Raw genomic sequence first — 16,897 nt, 5'->3', positions numbered from 1 at the left:
CGCTGCAGCCAGTGACTGCACAGCTACCACACAGCATCAGAAACAAGGTGCCAAGACCGTCCCCACCCACAGACCCATCCATTGGAGCAGACACAGGAAGCTGTAAGACACCACGGTGGCTCAGGTGCCACAAGAAGTGGCTTCCAGCCCAAAGAACAGCAGGCACCCTCGAGAACAACTATGATGCAGCCTCACAGTTTACAGCCAATGGAGGCCACCATTTTAACTGGAGTGTCCTGTGGTACAGAAAGAGAATCACTGTCCCGGAAAGAAAAGGACCCAGCATGTCTCCTGAACAAGCTAAGCCTCCCAGCAGCCAGAGAGGCAGGCTGTCCAATCCCACTGGACCTGGCTCCAAGTCCCAGTGGTCCAGCCCTCCTTTGGGTAGTTGTGCCATCCCCAGGTTATCCCCAGCTTGGGTATGAAAGAGCCTCTAGGTGTGGCTGCAGGTCTACAGACATGGTGATAGAGGGCCACGCTCAGGACACCTGGCCGCACCAGCAAGACCTTGGGGCAGCTGCAGGAGGAAGCAGCCACCCCCACATGGCGCAGGCCCATAGTTGCATCCACAGGCACCGAAGGGGCAGAGACAGGCAGCACGCAGGCCTCATGTTGTTGCACAGTGAAGCCAAACACAGCAGAGCCATCACAGCGGGTACCAGGTGGAGCCCTCGTCCCAGGTTCAGCCTCAGAAAGCTCACGGCCCCAGGTGCCTAGGCCCACAGCCTCCAGGGCACAGCTGGGCTGCCCCAAGGTCTTGGCAAGCTGCACACCCTTCACTCCTGCTCACTTCAACTCAAAAGCCCATCGTCAAGGAAACAGATGATAGCACAGCACACAAAATTGCATGGACATGACCCCCACCCACCTCCTCAGCCTGCTGCGCCTCCAAGTGCTTGTCCAGGTAGGTGCCCTCCAGCACCGAGCCCACGATGGTCAGGCCCTTGCCAGCCTTCAGCTGTGAGGTGAAGGACAGCAGACGGGGGTGCTTCACACGCTGCTCAGCATCCAGGTTCAGCAATACCAGCACCTGGGGCCTGCAGGCCAGATGGGGCAGGGCAGGGGTCAGCATGGACTCAACACGAGTAGGATGGAAGGGACAGGGGACAGGCACAGGTGAGAGAGACTGGACACGTGGGTGAGACTGGACACACAGGTGAGACAGGTTAGACTGGGCACGCGGGTGAGACAGGTGGGACGGGTGAGACTGGGCACGCGGGTGAGACAGGTGGGACGGGTGAGACTGGGCACGCGGGTGAGACAGGTGGGACAGGTGAGACTGGGCATGCGGGTGAGACAGGTGGGACGGGTGAGACTGGGCACGCGGGTGAGACAGGTGGGACGGGTTAGACTGGGCACGCGGGTGAGACAGGTGAGACGGGTTAGACTGGGCATGCGGGTGAGACAGGTGGGATGGGTTAGACTGGGCATGCGGGTGTGACAGATAAGACATGTGACAGGTGGGATAGGTCACGGAGGTGAAACAGGTCACACACAGGTAAGAGGCAGGATGAATAAGACAGAACAGGTAGGACTGATGAGGTAGGCCACACAGGTAAGAAAGGTTAGGAAGCTAAGATCCGTGGGACAGGTGACAAAGGTGGGGCAGGAAGTGGCTGGCTGCCTGTGTCCTCGCCCTGTGGCAGGGACATGTGCCTGTCCCCAAGACCACTGGGGGCCCCAGTCTGGCCTCTGAGATGTCCTTGCTGGCAGAGACCTCTCCCCAGCACATCGCCTGGCTGAAGTGAGAAGGCTGAAACTCACGGGACGGGGGCATCCCCACTGAGAATGGGGCGGGGGCTGTGGGCCAAGCTAACCTCCAGTTCTTAGTATGGGGGGGGCCCTGCTCCACGCGGAGCAGGGCGTAGCGGGCGGCATTCAGCGACAGGCCCCGGATGCCATCACCCCACTCCTTCTCAGCCCTGCAAAGAAAGGAAGTCCATCAGCTACGCACCCAGCACCTAATACAGAGCCCACAGGCAGACCCTGGCATCCCAGCTCGCATCTCCCATCAGCCAACGTGGGGTTTCTTCTCTGGTCTGCGAGACGGCCGGGGTGGGGTGGGAGGGCAGGGACCCAGGGCCCCCCTGGAAGCACCTGAGGGCCATCAGAACAGTGTGCCCTGAAGAGAGGCAGCAGACTCTGGTCCCCATCCCCCACTGACTGCCCACGAAAGGGCCAGGAGGGGATGTACTGCATACCCTGTTTCCCCGAAAATAAGACAGTGTCTTATTTTAAGGTGTGCTCCCAAAGATGCGCTAGGTCTTATTTTCAGGGGGCGTCTTATCTTTCCTGTAAGTAGGTCTTATTTTTGGAGGATGTCTTATTTTCGGGGAAACAGGGTACTGCAGAGCCTGTGCCTCCCTTCCAGGGGCCAGTGAGTGGCAACAGCAGACAGGGTCTCCTTGGGAAGCCTCCATGCCCTCTGCCCTTGGGAGCTGCAGTTTAGGGGCTATGTCTTTGGAGGAACCAAGGGTGATGCTTGATATGTACCAGGAGCCCTCCCACCGGGGGCAGAGGTCAGAGGCCGTGACATGAGGGCACCACAGCTAGCACGCGGAGGGCAAGCGTGGCTGTGGTTTGCAATCACAGACATAGCCGATGACATGTCACAGGACAGAAGAAACAAACAGTGGCAGATGCAACCTGCCGCCTGCCACCAAGATGGCACAGAGCTGAGCTCTTAGGCTGAGATGCCATCTCCACCAAGTGTAGGTGAACCTGGGCTACAGCAGCTCAGCCTTCCCCAGGCCACTGCCACCATCCCCACCGACCCCAGAGGACTTACCCGCGGAACTCGATGTACTTGTAGATGCAGCCGGCAATGAGCATGGCAACCAGCGCGTAGTACCAGGAGCAGAGGAACATCAGGGCCAAACACAGGCTCATGCCCAGGAAGGACAGCGTCCTGGGGGGCAGGCGGTGCCCGCTCAGACCACATCTGAGCATCTGCCCCAGGCGTTCCCTTCCCTCAGTGTCCTTGTGGGCGTCCCCTGGCAAGCCAGCACCGACTCTGCACCCTGGCTCCCTCGCACGGGTACCCCGGCTCCAGGACCACAGGGATGCCCATGCCCTTCCCAGCCTGATGCATTCAGCACCACAGCTGTTCCTGCGGCCACCAGGCAGGGCGCAGGAGGCCAGCATGGACATCTGGATGTGCAGAGATGTCACTACCAACCATAAGGGCAGAGACCAAAGACAGGTAGCCCTGTCTTTGAAAGAAACTGTCTTTCTTTGGGGCTTGATCCAGAAAGACAGTTAAGAACCCCCAGGGTCCGCAGGCCATGTGAGTCCTCCCTGGTCACCAAGGCAAGAGGCAAGTCCTCACCAGTGGTAGTACTTGAAGCGCGGGCGCCAGTTGGGAGTGCGCAGCAGGGTCTGCACGGCGCAGGCCAGGTTCACGAACAGGTAGCACATGAGGAAGAACCTGCCGTGGGTGCAGGCACTGAGCACACGGCTGGGGCCTCACAGGGCCTTCCGCAGAGCTGCTCAACCTCCACACCACTGTCCATCCAGGAAAGTCCCTATCCTGTTCACTCTGTCCTCCATCCAGGAGAGTCCCTATCCTGTTCACTCTGTCTTCCATCATGGGGAGTCCCTGTCCTGTCCACTCTGTCCTCCACCATGGGGAATCCCTGTCCTGTTCACTCCACTATCCTCCACCATGGGGAGTCTCTCTCCTGTGCACTCTGTCCTCCACCATGGGGAGTCCCTGTCCTGTCCACTCTGTCCTCCTCCATGGGGAATCCCTGTCCTATGCACTCTGTCCTCCACCATGGGAGTCCCTGTCCTGTCCACTGTCCTCCACCATGGGGAGTCCCTGTCCTATCCACTGTCCTCCACCATGGGGAGTCCCTGTCCTGTCCACTCCGCTATCCTCCACCATGGGGAATCCCTGTCCTGTGCACTCTGTCCTCCACCATGGGGAATCCCTGTCCTGTCCACTGTCCTCCACCATGGGGAGTCCCTGTCCACTCTGCTATCCTCCACCATGGGGAGTCCCTCTCCTGTGCACTGTCCTCCACCATGGGGAGTCCCTGTCCTGTTCACTCTGTCCTCCACCATGGGGAGTCCCTGTCCTCCACCATGGGGAGTCCCTGTCCACTCCGCTATCCTCCACCATGGGGAGTCCCTGTCCTGTGCACTGTCCTCCACCATGGGGAGTCCCTGTCCTGTTCACTCTGTCCTCCACCATGGGGAGTCCCTGTCCTGTCCACTCTGTCCTCCACCATGGGGAGTCCCTGTCCTGTCCACTCTGTCCTCCACCATGGGGAGTCCCTGTCCTGTCCACTCCGCTATCCTCCACCATGGGGAGTCCCTGTCCTGTCCACTCTGTCCTTCACCATGGGGAGTCCCTGTCCTGTCCACTCTGTCCTTCACCATGGGGAGTCCCTGTCCTGTCCACTCTGTCCTCTACCATGGGGAGTCCCTGTCCTGTGCACTCTGTCCTCCACCATGGGGAGTCCCTGTCCTGTGCACTCTGTCCTCCACCATGGGGAGTCCCTGTCCTGTGCACTCTGTCCTCCACCATGGGGAGTCCCTGTCCTGTGCACTCTGTCCTCCACCATGGGGAGTCCCTGTCCTGTGCACTCTGTCCTCCACCATGGGGAGTCCCTGTCCTGTGCACTCTGTCCTCCACCATGGGGAGTCCCTGTCCTGTCCACTCTGTCCTTCACCATGGGGAGTCCCTGTCCTGTGCACTCTGTCCTCCACCATGGGGAGTCCCTGTCCTGTGCACTCTGTCCTCCACCATGGGGAGTCCCTGTCCTGTGCACTCTGTCCTCCACCATGGGGAGTCCCTGTCCTGTGCACTCTGTCCTCCACCATGGGGAGTCCCTGTCCTGTGCACTCTGTCCTCCACCATGGGGAGTCCCTGTCCTGTCCACTCTGTCCTCCACCATGGGGAGTCCCTGTCCTGTGCACTCTGTCCTCCACCATGGGGAGTCCCTGTCCTGTGCACTCTGTCCTCCACCATGGGGAGTCCCTGTCCTGTGCACTCTGTCCTCCACCATGGGGAGTCCCTGTCCTGTGCACTCTGTCCTCCACCATGGGGAGTCCCTGTCCTGTGCACTCTGTCCTCCACCATGGGGAGTCCCTGTCCTGTGCACTCTGTCCTCCACCATGGGGAGTCCCTGTCCTGTTCACTCTGTCCTCCACCATGGGGAGTCCCTGTTCTGTCCACTCCGCTATCCTCCACCATGGGGAGTCCCTGTCCTGTCCACTCTGGCCTCTACCAAGTCCTGTCCATACTGTCCCTCCCCTGATGGGTTCTCCATGCACATAACTTAGCCCCCACATTTCTGCACACAACCGAGTCAGGCTCCCCAGACCTTTTCTGTCCCCTGGCCATTGCTCCCCGATAGGCATCTGCCTAGCACACTGTCCCAGCTGGCCCTCTGAAGGCACAGGCCTTGAGGCCCTAGGTGCTGCCTTCCCTAGCCTCCATACCCTCCTGGCCTAAGCCTGCACCCATAGGCCCTATGGAGCCAGCCCCCTCCTGCAGCCCCGACACCCACCGTGTCTGTCAGTGAGGCTGCGCTCTGGGCCACATACAACCATAGGAATAAGTGGCGGCCAGGTACCCTGCACCCTTGTCCCCACAACTCACATGGAGAGGATTGGGGCCACGCTGTCCAGGGAGGCGATGAGGACGCCCATCTCACAGATGAGGGCAGTGAGCAGCAGGGCCCAGGTGGGCTCCCCGTTGGCCTTCCCATGGCCAAACACCTAAGGGAAGAGGGACAGGTGGGGACAGAAGAAATGCCTTCCTGTTGGGAGAGAATACATAGGGCAGCCCAGCAGAAACTGACACTCAAGGCACAGCAGCTGCACCTCAGGCAGGGAAGCCCACCAGCCAGGGAGCCAGTCTTTATCTGGCTTTGCTCCTACCCTGCGTGGCCCCAAGCACAGAAGCTCCTGTCTCAAGTTTCCCTGACCACATTGGGTGATGTCTAAGTACAGAAGCCCCTGCCTCAGTTTCCCTGACCACGCAGGGCGGTGTGTCCAGGCACAGAAGCCCCTGCCTCAGTTTCCCTGACCACACAGGGCGGTGTGTCCAGGCACAGAAGCCCCTGTCTCAGTTTCCCTGACCACACAGGGTGGTGTGCCCAGGCACAGAATCCCCTGCCTCAGTTTCCCTGACCACACAGGGCGGTGTGTCCAGGCACAGAAGCCCCTGCCTCAGTTTCCCTGACCACACAGGGCGGTGTGCCCAGGCATAGAATCCCCTGCCTCAGTTTCTCTGACTACACAGGGAGGTATGCCCAGGCACAGAAACCCCTGCCTCAGTTTCCCCGACCACATGGGGCGGTGTGTTCAGGTAGGGAAGCCCGTGTCTCAGTTTCCCCAACCATGCAGGGCAGTGTGCCCAGGTATTTACCAGCTCCCACCCCTTGTAAGAAGCCTGGCTGAGCCTCTGGGGGTTCCCTGCAGACAACACTGCTCTTCTGAGGCCACCACTCCTCTCCTTTTAAGGGATCAGTGCAGCATGCCAGGGGCTCACCTGAAGGAAGGGGATGATGCCGTCACGGGCGATGGCCTGCAACAGGCGGGGTGCCCCCGTGAGGCTCTGCAGGCCAGCACCACAGGTGGAGAAGAAGGAGCCAATAACGATGACCCAGGGCGATGGCCAGGCCAGCATGCCGATGACCAGGTTCCCCTGCAGTGCCTCCCCGAACCTGCAGACAGGTGGCATCGCTCAAAGTGCCAGGTAAAAGCCACAAAAGCTATTTTACCTACGAAGGGGCCTCCTGGTGGGGCCCCAGTTCCAATCTCACCACAAACCCTGGGCAGCATCTGCCCACCTGGCCAGAACTCTCCGACAGTAGGGGTATCTGGCTCCCTTGATGTTCCTCTCAGGAGCAAGGGAAGAGCTGGCCTAGCACCCAGACCCCACTGTCAGAGACCGCTCAGCAGCCCGAGGCACAGGTTCAGTGGACACCCTGCCGGGGCTCAACACCTCCACTTGGCAGCAGGCCCAGGGTCCCAAACCTGCTGCCTCCCTAGAGGGGCCTGCACTCCGGTGCCCCAGCTCTACCAGGTTGGGGTTCACTCTGAGTGTCCCCTAGCTCAGGGCAATAACATGTTAACGTCTGGGCCAAACAAGGGGGTCCCATCCCTGGCCCAGGGTGGCTGTCTGCTCCAGATGACATCGTAACATCCGAGAGTGACTCTAATCTCAAGGCTGAACACAGCAGTCAGCGCGAGTGGTGGGGAGACGTACTTGTCTCGCAGGACCACGCCCTCGATGCAGGCCCCGAAGAGCACGATGCAGGAGAGGTCTACAGCACGTCAAGGAGCAGCAGCTAGAGTGGACGTGGGTGCTAGCCAGGAGTGACCCTGCCCCACCCATCCTAGGCACGCTGCAGTGCCCTGACCCCGTGGTCCTCAGGGTACTCTCCTCAAAGCTCCCTACCCCCACCCCGGCTCCACAGAACAAAGCTCAGGTGGTCAGCATGTGTCTGGCCTAGAGACACTCGCTCAACTGGACAGAACGGGACTCCTGGACTTCATAAGCCAGTGACCCAGCCTGCTGAAAACCATTCAATGCTGCACGTGCTAACCAGGACTATCCCACAGCATCTCATGTGTGTGATAGTTTAAGTAGCACAGGGCAGGGCCATGTGGTCAGAAGCTGTATGGCCCCCTCCCCTGGCCTTGACCATTCAAGGATACAAATGAAGGATGTGGTCACAATTGCCAAAATGGTCCCTGTTGGGATGGACTTCTGGGCATCCTTGAGGTCCCCGGACCGGTTTGAGCCCGCCATGATACCTGAAGAAACAGAAGATCCTGTTACCAGCACACCAGGCTGGGGCAGAGTCAGACATGGCCACCACGAGCTGGAATAGCCCAAGTTTGTGTTAGCCAGTAGCCCCAGAGGAGCCAGGCCCAGGGCCTATGCCTAGATCCCGCCTGTTCACACTGTAGGACTGCAGCTGTGAGGTACAGGCCAAGGAGTGCTAGACATCCCCACACACAGATTTCTAGTACCCAAACTGAGTTGGGGAGCAGGGGGATTCGCAGGACCCTGCCAAGGGCTCCTGTGGCCTTGTGACCCCCACGGCCCAGGGCCAGGCTCCCTGAGGATGTAGCCAGACTCTGACTGACCCAGCGGAACCAATGTCAATGGAAGCATGACAAAACATGACCCCAGGAGCACCTGGAGCCTGGCACAGTAGGCCCAGGGACTGACAGCCCCTCCTGCCACAGCATCCACATCAAGTGGTGCCAACCGAGCTCAGAGAGGCCCAGGCACCATGTGACCCCACCACAGGGTCAGCTGGAAAACTGCATGCTGACGATGGTGTCAGGGGCAGCAGAGACATGGGGACCAGTGCTGTAGGTGTCCTCAACACCTGGTGCCATCCAGAGGTCCTCCCGCCTCCCACTGTGCCTGCACTCAGAGCCCAGCATCTGAAAAGATGCCAGCCCACTGACCTGAGTGCCCTGTCACTGGATCTAAGCTCTGGGGCCTGGGATGGGCTGGGACAGAGTCTAGGAGGTGGCCACGGCACAGACATGGGCTGGGAGCAGAGGGGCAGTAACAGCCACACAGGTGCCAGCTGCCAGCTGAGTTGATGTGCTGGTATGTGACAGCTGAGGGGAGTTGGCACAGCCTAAGCCATCTAGACCCGATGAGGACACACGTCTCACTCTTGGGTAGGGCACACATGGCCAAGGCTCCCACTCAGAGGCCACCTGACAGTGGACAGCACCTCAGCATCAAACACCCCAAAGCCAAACAGCAGCCTGCTCAGAGCACACCCACTAGACGGGGCTCTCACAGCCCAGAACAGGCTGGGGCACATACTGCTGTCCCCCAACCAAACACATAGGAAAGGGGGGCAGGGCTGAGCATGTCAGAAACGAGAGCCAGAGATGGAGAGACAGACAGAAAAAGACACTGAGAGATAGAGAGAGACACAGAGACAGCTGGAGTGCAGCTGGCCTTACCGGTCACGGAGGGGAAGTAGATGCCAACCAGTAGTGTGAAGTAGGTGGTGATGTCCATGAGCACATAGGGCAGCCCGCTGGCTCGGCTCTCCTCAAGCGTGGACGCCGCAGGCATGCCCTCCTTCTCCACATAGGACCCCTTGCTCGCATATGCACTCCACAAGTTTTCTGTGGGTAAAAAGCAGGCTAGGCAAGGAGTCTTTCTAATGGGGTTCTAGCACCTTCCGTCAGGGCTCCCACTGTGGGAGAACTTGCACCCCAGCAAACACCACTTGTGGCTGGAGAGGCTCTGACATCACAGGAGGACAGCTAATTCTAGAAACTCATGTCTGTGAAAACTACCTTCCCCACACCCACGAGCAAAGTGCAGCACAAAGGCTAACTCCACATGCACAACACACGTCCTAAAAAGCCACCTGTTTCCTGTCACCTGTTCTTGGAGCAGGTTCCACTTGGAACGCACCTGCTAGGGCGTCCTTTTCCCTAAGACCTCAGGCCTGGTCCCTGGGCTGGGAGGAGGGATGTGGAGGGAAAAATGCGCATTCCCACTGTTAAAATCACCCAAGCTTCCCTTGCAACCCTGTGCACTCATGGAAATAGATAACCAACTCCGAGACCACAGCTGGCCTGGGCAGAGGGGCTGTCCTAGGTTCAGGCTGGAATGAACAGGGCCAGGCACCTGGGTGCAGCAGGGACCAGGGTCTCGGGTGCCAGCACCCCACCAGCCCCCACCCACCCCAGACCCTGCAGGAGCTCCTACCCAGGAAGACACCGCTGGCCACACCGGGGATGCCCTGGATCTCAGTGACATTGTTCTGAGCAAAGTACTCGTCACAGGTAGCGCTGGGCTGGGAGTCGTTGCAGAAGAGGCCCCAGAGTGCGGTGGTCGCTGAACCATTGCTGTCCGCGTGCACCTTGGCACAGACGTCAAAGCTGCGCCTCGAGAGAGTACGGTTCCCCAGCAGGCAGACCCTGGGGGCGGGCAGCCATGACGCCTATGGCCATATCCCAAGTGAGGGGGGGCGGGGAAGGGAAGGAAGAGGGGGCCCAAGGAGGTCCTGGCAGTGGCTTTTCTTCTGACAATGAGCCTTCCAAAGTAGGAGGGCTATCGAGACACACGAGGGACCAGAGCCCAGCCCTGCAGGCCCCTATACTTCTCAGCCAGCCTGGTCCAAACGTATTAAGTGGAAAGTCCAGGAGTAACCCCAAGCCCTCCACTGTGCCCTGCCCTGAGCACGTGGTGGACCCCACAGCCCCTCCCTTCGTCTGGCATCTGCGCTGTGGACATCCAGCTGCACCACTGGAAGCCCACAGTGAGGTGTTCATGCACCAATGTCCAACTTGGTCACGACCCATAGAGTGTACCGGAGCTGGTTTCTAAGTTAAACTTCCTCACGGGCACAAAGGCTCCACCTCACTTGGCCTCGGCACACTGAAGGCTCAGAATGTGCCCCCAGCAAGCCAGATGCCCGCCCCGCCCCCAAACAAGCTCCCAGGACATGGGGCTGCTCTGCCTCCCTCTGCTGGGGGTACCAAATGCAGGTGAACGATGCTGTTCCCACAAGGGGAGGGGGGCCAGGCCTTTCCTTGGTCCTGCTCTCTGGGTGCTTGGGGGCCTTGGGCCACCTGCCCCAACTGCCCTTCCGAAAACAGGACGAGGAAAGAGGCCATTGGGGCATCTGTGATGAAGGCCAAAGTGGTGGTGGGAGGGGCACACCCAGAAGCTCCACATGGCCTGACTGTCCCCTGGGCTGCTGGCCACCCAGTACCTGTGGGGCCCTCACCTGGCCTTCTGCCCTAACAGACATGGCGATACCCAGCACAGGAGCACTTGTGTCTACCGCAACCTCAGCTAATGCCCAGGTCACACCCACACCCTGCTCCTCGGGACTGGACTCCGGTCACACACCACGCACAGCTCGGAGGGCCCCAGACAGCCCTGGGAACTCACGGAATGTCCGGGGGGTCAAAAGCAGTCTTGATGACGCCTGCATAGATGGCCAGGATGGATAGCACCACACAGGCCAGGAATACCAGGGCCAGCTTGTTGACATACTTGACACCCACGAAGACCACCACGGCCATGAGCGCCAGCGTGCAGGTGCCATACACACGCATGTTGTGCAGCATGGCCGCCGCCTCCCCGGCTGCCCCCTCCGCCTGGAAGATGGCCGCGCTGGGCGAGATGTAGGTCTGTGGGCACAAGGTGGTCAGGAGAGCCCTGCCAGACCCAACTGGCCCCAGAGACCCAGGCCCCAAACCCACACACCACACAGGGAAGCCCATCCCTGGGAGGCTCTGGAACCTGCTGGAGTCACAGAGTGAACCCCACCAGCCCAGGCTGCTAGACACTGGATTTGGCAGGGGCAGGGACGTGGGAGGAATAAGGATGACAGTGTTAGGGGGCATCCCATGGCCTTGACGGGGCCTCACTAGGCTCTGAGAACAAGAAAGGGACTTGAAAACTCGCTTGGTGATGACAGGTGTGAGTTGTGGCTTCTTCTTGGAAGGCCATGATGTGCCTTGGTGAGCAACCTGCTGGTCTGTGACACTGACCATCACACACAAAGATAAGTGAGAGGACACAGAAGGGGCTGGAGTCCTGGGCAGGGGCTGTCCAGTCTCAACCCAGATCTGTGGCCCTGACATCCAGGAAGCCATTGCCCTGTGCTCACCACTGATTGCAGTGGGGGTGCCTGAGCAGGCCCAAGTGGCTGCTGTCTGGAGGCTCCTGCAGGGAGCAGGGGGTAGGGACAGGGCATGGTGGGGGCGGCCTGGCCAAGGAACTACCCAAACAACACACCTACCAAAAAAATTTCGATGGTCCCCAAGATGTACATGGCCCCTGCAAAAGTCGTGCCCAGGTAGAAGCAGAGGCCTACAGCACCTCCAAACTCAGGTCCCAGTGCCCGGGAAATCATGTAGTAGGAGCCGCCGGCTATAACACAAACAGCAAGGGAGACCCAACAGGTCAGAGGTGCCACATGCCATGAACTCTGCTGTCAGGAGCAGAACTCATGGATGTGGGGACACCTGTCTCCCTCCCACGCCCCAGAGACAAAGACGCGTAGCTCCTGCTCCACAGGAGTCCACAGCAGCTCTTAGGTGACAGCGTCTTCATGGAAATTATCACGAGGAAGGGGATGAAAGCCCACTGCCTGCAGGACGGCATGAAGGCAAAAGAGAACAACCCCGGCTGTCTAAAACTGGTGTGTTCCATGTCATATCTAAAGGGCCCTCTTAGACAGCTGACACCCCCAGTGCCATGGTCTGCCCACCCGGCTGTGGACGACCCTGGACCGTCTGGGTGCCATCTCCGTGTGAGGCTGCTAGGCTGAGCCTGAGGACAGCCAGAGACGCAGGTGCCCATGGCACTTGTTTGCCCAGGGCTAGGACGGAGGCTGCTGTGGACTAGGGAACTTTAACTGCTGGGAGGTTCAGTGGAAGGGGCCAAGCACAGGAATCAGGAGCCATGTAAGCTGAGCCATTTATGCACACACAGGACACCAGACTGTAGGGAAGAGAGCTGGCACAGTCTCAGCTCACTGATGACTGTTGGTTGTGAGTTACTGTTACTAATGTAAGTTGTGGGAACAGCGTGTATCTCACCTGTTTTCATGGGACAAATGTTCAAAGCACTTAGTCCAAGGCACAACCCGAGCCCTGGGTCCCGCTGCAAATAACCCCCTTCCTACAGGGCCCTGGCATGGCCACTGCTGGCCCCAGGACAGATGGTGACAGAGATGGCAGCAAAATGGGGAGAAACACAGATGGCCATGATTTCAAGGGCTCAAGTATCCCGAAGAGCCGGCAGAGACCAGAGATGCAGGTAGCCCCCAGCCCACCCTCACTAGGTGGAGCAGGAGAAAACCCCTGGCGGCAGTCAGGGAGGTGGGGACTCTGAGTCCAGAGGGAGCGCTTACTGGAGCTCTATGCCAGTAACCTCTAGGCCTGCAGGGCCAGGCTGGGGGCGGCTCTGGCTGCCTGCTTTGGAAAAGCCCAACCAAACATCTGGGGGCTCTACGGACGAGGTGCCAGATCCAGGATACCAGCCTGCAGTCCTAGTGCAGATGAGAGCAGTGAACTCAGATGCAGGAGCTTCTTGCTCAGCCACCCAAAGCAGGCAGTCATGGGTGTATCCCCCTGGGGCCTTCAGAGACAGGGGTCTTTCCGCCTCCCCTGAGAAACACAACACCCTGGTGCAGGGCTAAGGCAAGTAGAGTCAGGATCCCCAGAGGCCCCTGCGCACACAGTGTCATAACTGTGCCCTGAAAAGAAGACCCAGCTAAAGGGTCTGGAGGGCTGCATGGTGATGGGATCCTTTACCTGGGACCACACCATTGGTAGCGATGGCACTCATGGAAATGGCAGTCAGCAGTGTCTGCAAAAAACAGGTGTGTTTTAGAAGAAGGTACTTTGCAGAAGCCCACCAGCCTCAGACACTCTGTGAAGACTGGCCCACACACCCCGCCACACACTCCCAGGCCTGGTCCCAGGAGCTGCTGAGTATCCAGGGCCCAGAGGCCCCATCCCCTGCTACGCAGTCCACAAAGCTGCCTGCGAACTTCAGACTTGGGAACCAGCCCCCAAAGACCTTGGGGCACAATGGGACCCTGTGTCTGCCTGCCATGGAGCTACCTCCCCTTGGGGTGCAAGGATGCCATCTTAGTGCCCACCTCCCAGGGCTGCTGGGGAACTTGGGTGGGCCCTGCCTCTAGTCGCCCTGCCTGTGGGACCAGGAAGTCCCCACACCGTGGGGTGGAAGGAGATACATCTACAGTGTTTTAATTCTTCCCAGGCAGAATGTCTCAGGTCAACTGGGTAACTAAAACCACCAAATTCTGCTTCTTAACAAGAATGAATGGCAACAGGAAAGGCTGGCAGGGGACAAGTGTTCTCGGAACGTTTCAGGCTGGGGCTTGTCCGGCCAAGTGATGGCTCTGGCAGCATAGGGAGGTCTGAGCTGGCTATGCCGCCCAGCCTGATGGGTCCCTTCCTCCACCACAGGGCTCTCTGAAAATGCTCACAATCTTCCTAACTGAAAGGTGACCTTGCCAAATCCCCCAGAAGCATTCAGCTGCTGGGACCGCCACGCGGCTTCTCTGCTAAGCTGTGACCTTCCTTTCTGAAGGAGGTGGGGGACCCCACTGACCTATTGATAAGCAGACTGGCTCCACAGCCAATCCTCCCTGCGGCTGTGGCCCGCTCTGGCTGAGAAGACGGCTCTCTGCAGAGGTGTCTTCAATGGAGCCCAGGGCTTGGCCAGCAGCCCCTGGACAACCATGGCTCTCAGGGTACAGGAAAGCCCTGCTGCTCAGCTAAGCTGCCCCCAAGACAAGGACACCGCAGCTGGGACCCAGGGAACTCACGCAGGAGCAGCACATGGCCACAATGAGGAAGGACTCCAGGACGCCAGCCGCCCCCACGATCCAGGTGAGGCGCAGGAAGAGAATCACGCCCAGGATGTTCTGCAGGCAGGGCAGGTAGACACCGATGAATGTGCCCATGCGCGGGGTCTGAAAGACAGGCAGCATGTCCATAGCCGTGGGGACAGGGGAAGGCCAGGATGGACCCCAGGGCCAGCGGCAACTGCACCACATCCCACACAGCCACAGCGGGACCCCCTTGCCCAGGAGCTTCCTGTACCCACCCCGCACCCCAGGGCAGAGATCAGGCTCAGAGAGTTATAAAAGTACTGGGAGAAGGGGACCCAGCTCTGACCTCACACCCAGGAAAGCTAGGAGTCCAGGTGACGTGGCCAGAAGGATAAGAGAGCTGACTACCTGCGTAACTAAGCATTCCAGCTTCTGGCAGCATCCTAAACCCTCAGAGGATGTCACCACAAGAAGACAGCGCAGCTCATAGCTCTGCCCGCTTAGGCCAGCGTCCCTGGTGACCATGCGGGAGAAAAGCACTAAAATCCACATGCTACCTGGCCTGTCAAGTGCAGGCTCTGGGTACACGCCCCACTACCCCCCACTGTCCCATCCAAGGCCACCTGTGGGCCAAAGGCAGGAAGTGCAGACCTGGGACAACAGCCAGGACAGGCCTGAGATCTGGGGACACAAGAGCGGTCAGGGGACAGGCCTGAGATCTGGGGACACAGAGCTATCAAGGGAGAGGCCTGAGATTTGGAGGCACGAGAGCTGTCAGGGGACAGGCCTGAGATTTGGAGGCACGAGAGCTGTCAGGGGACAGGCCTGAGATCTGGGGACATAGAACTATCAGGACAGGCCTGAGATCTGGGGGCATGAGAGCTGTCAGGGGACAGGCCTGAGATCTGGGGAACACAAGAATGAAAAGACAGTCCCCAGGATGAGAGGAAATCTGAACAGGAGAAACTCCTCACATTTAGTCAATAGGAAAAAGGGGGAAGATGTGCTTTGAAAACATCTGTGAATGAGCCAGGGACCTTGTGTGGAGACCAGCATGGGCTGCAACCCTGGTCAGGTGATGAAGGCAGGTGCTGACAGTCACATCTAGGACGGAGAGGGTGTGGGACAGGCTTCTCAGGGTCACCTTATAGGAACACCTTCTACAGCAAAGCTGGGGACAGGGCAGGCAGAAGAGTCCCATGCCTCTGAGACCCCGAGGAAAGAAAATGGTTTGTTTATTTATTTAGAGACAGAGTCCCACTCAGCCACCCTGAGATAGACTGCTGTGGCATCACAGCTCACAGCAACCTCAAACTGTTGGGCTTAAGTGATTCTCTTGCCTCAGCCTCTCAAGTAGCTGGGACTACAGGTGCCCACCACAACATCTGGCTATTTTTTTTGTTGCAATTATCATTGTTGTTTAGCAGGCCCAGGCTGGGTTTGAACCCACCAGCTCTGGTACACGTGGCCAGTGCCCTAACCACTGAGTACAGGTGCCAAGCCTGGTTTTTTGGGGGTTTTTTTTGTTTTGTTTTTTTGAGACAGACTCACCATGTCACCCTCAGTAGAGTGCCGTAGCATCACAGCTCACAGCAACCTCAAACTCCAGGACTTAAGCGATCCTCTTGCCTCAGCCTCCCAAGTAGCTGGGACTATAGGCCACAATGCTCAGCTATTCTTTAGAGATGGGGTCTCACTCTTGCTCAGGCTGGTTTCAAACTCCTGAGTTCAAGTGATCCACCCACCTCGGCCTCCCGAATGTTGTAATTACAGGTGTGAGCCACCACATCCAGCCCAGGAAAACAGTTTGAAGGATGTATCCCAGAGTATGGGAAGCCCTGGGTCTGGAAGTCTGGCAGAACTGAGGGGTCCCCTGAGCCCTAGAAGCCTAACGCTAACCCTGGGGCAGTGATGTGTGCTGGGCTTGGGCACAGTGCCTCAAAAGGACAGGGTGACCCTGGGCACAGCTGGCTACTGAGCCCTCCACCCAGGAAACCTGACGTGCCTGTGGTTCTTGGTGCAGACAGCAGAGGTGGTGGTAGTCGGATAAGCTCATAAATGTGAGAACATGCACGCTGGGTGCTAGGCCAGCTCTCAGCACGTGACATGCGGGACAAAGTCCCTCCGGCCAGAGCCAGCGGGCAGCCTCTGGCCCATTCAAGGGCTTCCACTTGCTAGGGCTCAGCCTCTGATTGAGCAGAGGACAAGTAAGTCCAGACACTGGCTCCTTGCCCAGAGGTGAGGACTGAGGCCTTCTGAAAGAGCACAGCTAGCCCTGGCCTCTCACTCGACCTAATTGCGCCGCAGGAGGCTGGAGATGCCTGGGTCTGAAAAGGCCCTGTAAAGGGAAAGAGCAATTTACAGAGAAACGGATGCTGTGTCTCTGGAGACGAGTCTGAGCCCCACCAGAGGGAACAATGTGGCTTGCTGCCACAGGGACGTAGCCATGCGCATTTCCAACTGAAACCATCCCAGAGCACTGTACGCCAGGCTGGCAGAGAAAAACGGGAGCCCTGCCTGCTCTGTGGAATGAGACCCTGGCAGCATCGGTGTAGGACTCCTGCACC

The 16,897-nt window shown here is 58.8% G+C and overlaps 1 protein-coding gene across 12 annotated transcripts in view; it reads right to left on the bottom strand.

The window, feature by feature from the left end:
* SLC12A7 (solute carrier family 12 member 7) overlaps positions 1-16,897 on the bottom strand; it is a 91,897-nt gene that overhangs the window by 21,215 nt on the left and 53,785 nt on the right. For all 12 annotated transcript variants that reach the window (XM_053593503.1, XM_053593514.1, XM_053593531.1 and 9 more), the window contains 14 exons: positions 14,325-14,471; positions 13,282-13,336; positions 11,763-11,893; positions 10,907-11,148; positions 9,716-9,927; positions 8,956-9,123; positions 7,675-7,773; positions 7,223-7,280; positions 6,503-6,677; positions 5,609-5,727; positions 3,329-3,427; positions 2,789-2,908; positions 1,818-1,922; positions 869-1,037 (listed from right to left, as the gene is read on the bottom strand). In XM_053593503.1, the coding sequence (XP_053449478.1) occupies positions 869-1,037; positions 1,818-1,922; positions 2,789-2,908; positions 3,329-3,427; positions 5,609-5,727; positions 6,503-6,677; positions 7,223-7,280; positions 7,675-7,773; positions 8,956-9,123; positions 9,716-9,927; positions 10,907-11,148; positions 11,763-11,893; positions 13,282-13,336; positions 14,325-14,471 (1,899 nt within the window). The remainder of the gene's footprint in view (positions 1-868; positions 1,038-1,817; positions 1,923-2,788; positions 2,909-3,328; positions 3,428-5,608; positions 5,728-6,502; positions 6,678-7,222; positions 7,281-7,674; positions 7,774-8,955; positions 9,124-9,715; positions 9,928-10,906; positions 11,149-11,762; positions 11,894-13,281; positions 13,337-14,324; positions 14,472-16,897) is intronic.

This window comes from Nycticebus coucang, chromosome 1, assembly GCF_027406575.1.
Source record: "Nycticebus coucang isolate mNycCou1 chromosome 1, mNycCou1.pri, whole genome shotgun sequence".
NCBI classification, from domain to species: Eukaryota; Metazoa; Chordata; class Mammalia; order Primates; family Lorisidae; genus Nycticebus; species Nycticebus coucang.
Note: the sequence above shows the minus strand (reverse complement) of the source record. Positions and strands in the feature narration are given on the sequence as shown.